Genomic DNA, 6,086 nt, shown 5'->3' with positions numbered 1-6,086 from the left:
ATTACATTCCTTCGATTGTAATATCCAAAAAAATTAGCCCATATTTTAACTGGAAAACCGTTTTGTTATTGGTCATACGTACGGTCAATTCTTTATCTTTGTTCATGCAAGTGGTGGGGAGAAAAATAAAAGAACAAAAAGAAATCATAGTATTTTGTTTTGTTTGGTCACTTTCTTTGAACATAATTGCTAAATTGCATAGCGATTATGGTATAGTACTGAATAGCACGTGACCAAGCCCGCAAATCACTAAACAGTGCAGTATTTAACTAAGATAGAAATACAGATACAGTTAATGAAATTAATAGTTAAAAATTAATAATTTAATCAAATCTATCAAATTATTTCACCATCTTCAACTATCAATACAAAATATTAACTGTTCCACTATTAACTAATTATCGTCTCTATGAGAAACCCACTACAATTCAAAATACAAGTCTAACAAAAGGAATCAACAAATAAACAAATAAAATCAAAAGACATTATCTGACTCAGGCTTTTGTAATATAGCAAGATAGGAAAAATTGAAATTTTACATAAAATTAAAATAATAAATTAAATATGTAAAATATAAAATCAAAGTAAAATTTAAATCCTAAAATTATTTGATTTAATATAATTTTGATAAAATTGATTTAAAATTTTAATATTAGAATTTGTTTAAAAGTTAAATGGAAATTCAAGGTATTACCATATATAAACTTGTATTTTTTTTTTGGTGACTTATATATAAACTTGTATAAGTGTCGCAAATTAATTTTGTTATGGAGAGTGAGTAAGTGTTGGACCACGTTATGGAGAGAAGGAGAACTTTACCGGTATATGGTGTCAAGCACATAGAAATCGGACTGTGCGAGGGGTAGGAGTACAACTCGGACCCAACGAGTTGTTTACCTTATTCAAAAAAACATATAATAATCAAAACGTACTCTCCGATTTCATTTACGGTAATTATTAAAATTTTATTCATTCACAACTCCCAGGGTCCGATAACCTTGATGTGAACTTCATGTACTCCTTCCATACAAAACGGACCCTCCGATTGCTTAAAAAAAATTTAACAACACTAAAATCGGATGGTCCGATTTCTTAAAACCAAATCTGACAAAAACTGTCCCACAAATTAGTCTAACACCTTTGTATACCATAACCACGCACAACACAATTACAGTTTCCATATCCAAAAAAATCAGCCTATAAGTGTATAAAGTATTTTTATAAGTTTTTACTTTTTTATTTAGTTTTTTTGAAGGTTTCAACTTTCAAGTGGACGAAGAGATGGAGAGAGGTTTATCCGAAACACATCATCAATAATTTATTTGTCCACACCAAACTTTCAAAGTAGAGCCCATAGAAATAGACACGAAACACAAGTGGTAGACCAGAGAAGCAGGGTATAATTTCATTTGAGGAAATTCCACAAGTCCACAACTTGTATTTGACCAATTCAATGAACAGCAATTAAAAATCTTAAAGCTCAGATTTTATTCATGTTAAATATTTTATAGCATATAGTGAGTTCAAAATTAAATTCCATCTAAATTAACTAAACAATTGAAATACGCTACTAACATTGTTTAATTTATTAAAACTTGTGCTCTATTTTATTAGCAAATAGTACTAGCCAATACAATGGAAATTCATGAGATTAATTAGAAATATAATCTTAATGTTAACATTTGATTTCAGTGCATTAATAATTTATTAAAAAAAGTATTTACCTATGGCATTCATAACTTTTTCTTATTTTATAAAAAAAAAATTATATAATAGTAGAGAGAGAAAGGAAGAATGCGCCAAAAAGGGAAAAAAACATGGTGTCTGCGCAAGCGCAAGAGAGAGAAAACAAAGAATTCAGCAACATGAAAACACAATAAACATGCTCACCGCTCACCCATTTCTTCACTACTTCTTCTTCTTCTTCTTCATCTTAGTCTGAGTCAAAATAGATAAACACTGCACAGTAATAATAACAGTACGGAAACTAAAACTATCTCACACACAGAATCGATTAAAGTCCATCGCTTTCCAGATCAGGCAATGTCGAAAGCGGGAAGCACAGCGGCACCGTTGAAGCCAGCGTGGGTTCTCCCACACCGAACCCCGAGGCTGACGGAACTGTACTCGCTTGGAAGAAAACTGGGTCAAGGTCAATTCGGAACAACCTTCCACTGTACCGAAAAGTCCACGGGTCGCATCTTCGCCTGCAAGTCCATCCCAAAGCGCAAGCTCTTCTGCAAAGAAGACTACGACGACGTTTGGAGAGAGATTCAGATAATGCACCATCTTTCAGAACACCCCAACGTGGTTCGAATCCATGGCACATTCGAGGACAGCCTTGCCGTTCATCTCGTTATGGAGCTCTGTGAAGGCGGCGAGCTCTTCGATAGGATCGTTCACAAGGGTCACTACAGTGAGAGACAAGCAGCAAAGCTTATCAAGACCATTGTTGAGGTTGTTGAATCTTGCCACTCTCTTGGGGTCATGCATAGGGACCTCAAGCCTGAGAATTTCTTGTTCGATAGCGTTGACGAAGATGCTAAGCTCAAAGCCACAGATTTTGGATTGTCTGTCTTCTATAAGCCTGGTGGGTTGTCTCATCTTTTCTAAAGATTTTGTCTTTTCCGTTTGGGTAGTAATTATTTCTGTGTTCTCAATTGGATTCATTGCTTTTACCTTTGTTGAATTCGGGTGAATCTGGTTATGTTCTTGGCTGTAGTTGCTCTGTCCAATGAATTTGGTGTCTACAGACATCAAATCTTTTGGCTTTCTATCTGATGCAAGTTTGGGTTACTTGTTTAACAAATCATAGATATGCAATCTTGTCTTATTGCTATGATTTGAATATTTTCTACCTCTCATGCCTGATGAAGTGATATAAGTTTTCAGGTGAATCGTTTTGTGATGTTGTTGGGAGCCCATACTATGTTGCACCAGAGGTCTTGCGCAAGCATTATGGACCAGAATCAGATGTGTGGAGTGCAGGGGTTATTTTGTACATCTTATTAAGTGGGGTGCCACCATTTTGGGCTGGTAGGTATATGCATATCAATTTGGGAGCATCAGGATTCAGCTTTTTTTTTCATTGTTTCTCCTTTTATCATTGCTAATATTGTTCTGAAAATTTCACCTTCAGAAACTGAACCTGGGATCTTCCGACAGATTTTACTAGGAAGAATTGATTTTCAGTCTGAACCCTGGCCTAGCATTTCGGACAGCGCCAAGGATCTAATTCGGAAAATGCTTGATCAAAATCCAAAAACCAGGCTCACAGCACATGAAGTACTTCGTAAGTCTAGTAAATTTTATGGTGAACCATTTTCATAGCATGCTGAGTTTTGCAGCACTAGTATTTCAAATAGGTTAACAGCTGTTAAGATTTATACATATTACAAGACTGTGAAACTACCATTCTTCTTTGTTTCAGGCCACCCATGGATTGTTGATGACAACATTGCACCAGATAAACCTCTTGACTCTGCAGTTTTGTCTAGACTGAAGCAATTCTCTGCAATGAATAAGCTGAAAAAGATGGCTTTGCGTGTAAGGCTTCTGTGTACCTTTTCCTAAGTCTAGATGAGTTCTTTGTTCTAATAATCACTACGGATACCCCAGTCATCTGCTTTTCTAATATAACAAAAAAAAGGGTGTTTTTTTAAGGAAAAAAATTTGATACTGGGCTAAGAAGATTTCAAAGTGGTATTTCAGGTCCTCTGAAAGGCTGTTACTGTCATATTAAATGAATTCTTTTGAAAAAGACCCATAAAAAAGTTTCTCGATTCCTAAGCAAGATGCCAGAGAATCTTGCTATTCTTATTTTGAGCATTATACATGAATGTCTCACATGGCTGTAGGAGGGGGTTTCTTAGATTGGTATATGGGCATTTTGTGCCTGCTGGAAAGGAAGATGCCCCCCCATCAGGGATTAAATTTCTGTAAAGACAGCTATCCCTTACGGCCTTACCTACTCTTTAAGTTCAAGGAATGTGATACTTATTTTTCAAATGATACATAAGTTGGCTGCAGCATTAAGTTTTTTAAAGATATTTCCTAATACAAGGATTAGATGCATTGGAAATTGAAAATTCAACATGTTTGGACTGGAAAAATCGTATTTTATCCTAATGATTTTCTTGACAGCTTTCATCAATTAGATCCATTTCATAGATAGAGAAGCTGTTCTTCACTTCAAAGTTCAAAGCCTTCAAAGAGTCTAGATATTGTTTACTGAATTTTTTATAAGCCTGTAATACATGCCCTTTTGGATTTTCATTTCTTAATTTTGGTTCTCACTTGTGAATTCTGTCTGGTATGAGTATTGGATGTGGACTATGGGACAACCCGATTTCATATAATTTTTTACATTACTTTTTATTCACGAGTCCAAAAATTGGAAGACAGGGCTTGCTCTGGTCCAATTCTGCAGGAACTTGAACTTATTCTTTTCATGCAAATTTTGGTTGTTGCTAAGTAATTGAATAAAAAAGTTGGGAAGCTAACATGAGTCATGGGATCATGGCTGGGAAGTTAAAGTCATTTCTGCTTATCTAATCCCAATACCAAACAGTTTAACAGCTTTGCTTGGTCTTTCCTAGGTTATTGCCGAGCGGCTTTCTGAGGAAGAAATCGGCGGCCTTAAAGAGTTATTCAAGATGATTGACACAGACAGCAGTGGAACCATAACATTTGATGAGTTAAAGGACGGCTTAAAGCGAGTAGGATCCGAACTTATGGAGTCTGAAATCAAGGATCTGATGGATGCAGTAAGCTAAAATATTTATTTTGTATACTTTTATCTTTGGATTAATTTGTAGTTTACTCCATTTTGATGATATGATCTTTCTTCGTCAAATTTTGAATTTGCGCATAGAATATCTTATTATTTTGACTGTGACAGGCGGATATTGATAAAAGTGGGACAATTGATTATGGCGAATTCATTGCTGCAACTGTTCATTTAAATAAGCTGGAGAGAGAGGAAAACCTTTTGTCAGCGTTCTCGTATTTTGACAAAGATGGTAGTGGCTACATAACCATTGATGAGATTCAACAAGCTTGTAAGGACTTCGGTTTAGATGACATACATATTGATGACATGATCAAAGAAATAGATCAAGACAATGTAAGTGTTGTTTTCTTTCTTACAATGTCTCCTATTTTGTTATGCTAGCTTCATCATCATGTATAGTGCATGCTCCAAGAATATTTACATCTATTTATAATTTTAAATATGTTTTTAATTATTATGAACAAAGATTTGGCAAGAACATACTAGTATTTGTCATACCAACTTGTTGTTTGGTTTCGTGGTGGATGCAGGATGGACAAATAGATTATGGGGAATTTGCTGCGATGATGAGAAAGGGGAATGGAGGGATAGGAAGGAGAACCATGAGAAAAACACTCAATTTTAGAGATGCTTTTGGATTAGTAAGCAATGGAGCCAATCAAGATATTGATGGTCACCTTTAGTATTTTATTTGTTGACAGAAAAAAAAAAAGAATATATATATAAAAATTGACACAAGCATAATTTGGTGCCTTCTGACCAATTCTTGCATATTTACTATTATATTAGTAGACTCATATTTTAAAAGAAGTTTTTTTAAAATGGCCCATCCAAAGAACAGAAGATACTTAGGTGTATGCTTTGCGGACGTTATAGTTGCTGCCTCAAATCTCAATCGTTTCAATAGTATTTTTTATTATTCTAAGTTCTGATAACTTGTGTACATATTAAAGTGGGTTCCTTTACTTTTATAAAAAGAAAAAGAAGAGGGTTCATAATATTTTGGAATTAAATATTATTATATGAACATTTAATATCAGTTCATTATATTATTCTACTACTACGTATGGTAAGAATAGCATAATTGAAATTATGAAATGAGATTTTTCTCTGATATTATCTGATCCGATCCTCCATGGATAACGGTGAAGACGGGATGAGTGTCGGAAGGATAGATGTTTAGTTAAAGTCGTTTTCTTCTTTTTGCTCTTAGTCATAGCATTCATCATTCTGTGGGATGTCACTTAAGAATCTCTAATAGCTTTCTTCCAAATCATGTGGGACAGCTACTTTT

General features: G+C 34.5%; 1 protein-coding gene across 1 annotated transcript; it reads left to right on the top strand.

Moving 5' to 3' along the window:
• On the top strand, positions 1,791 to 5,701 carry LOC107630893 (calcium-dependent protein kinase SK5). Its single transcript, XM_016334173.2, has 7 exons — positions 1,791 to 2,590; positions 2,893 to 3,036; positions 3,140 to 3,292; positions 3,431 to 3,546; positions 4,599 to 4,766; positions 4,901 to 5,125; positions 5,323 to 5,701. The coding sequence occupies exons 1-7, from the start codon at positions 2,044 to 2,046 to the stop codon at positions 5,473 to 5,475; spliced, it is 1,506 nt and encodes a 501-aa protein (XP_016189659.1). The 5' UTR covers positions 1,791 to 2,043; the 3' UTR covers positions 5,476 to 5,701.

Source organism: Arachis ipaensis, chromosome B03 (genome assembly GCF_000816755.2).
Source record: "Arachis ipaensis cultivar K30076 chromosome B03, Araip1.1, whole genome shotgun sequence".
Lineage (NCBI taxonomy): Eukaryota > Viridiplantae > Streptophyta > Magnoliopsida > Fabales > Fabaceae > Arachis > Arachis ipaensis.
This window is presented reverse-complemented; position numbering and strand designations above follow the sequence as displayed.

What these genes read in the sequence shown, in the direction of transcription:
- LOC107630893 (XM_016334173.2), top strand. Translation starts at nt 2,044, where the DNA reads ATGTCGAAAGCGGGAAGCACAGCGGCACCGTTGAAGCCAGCGTGGGTT. An exon ending in CACAGCACATGAAGTACTTC is followed by an intron (nt 3,293 to 3,430) that starts GTAAGTCTAGTA and finishes TCTTTGTTTCAG; the next exon opens with GCCACCCATGGATTGTTGAT. An exon ending in AAGAAATAGATCAAGACAAT is followed by an intron (nt 5,126 to 5,322) that starts GTAAGTGTTGTT and finishes TGGTGGATGCAG; the next exon opens with GATGGACAAATAGATTATGG.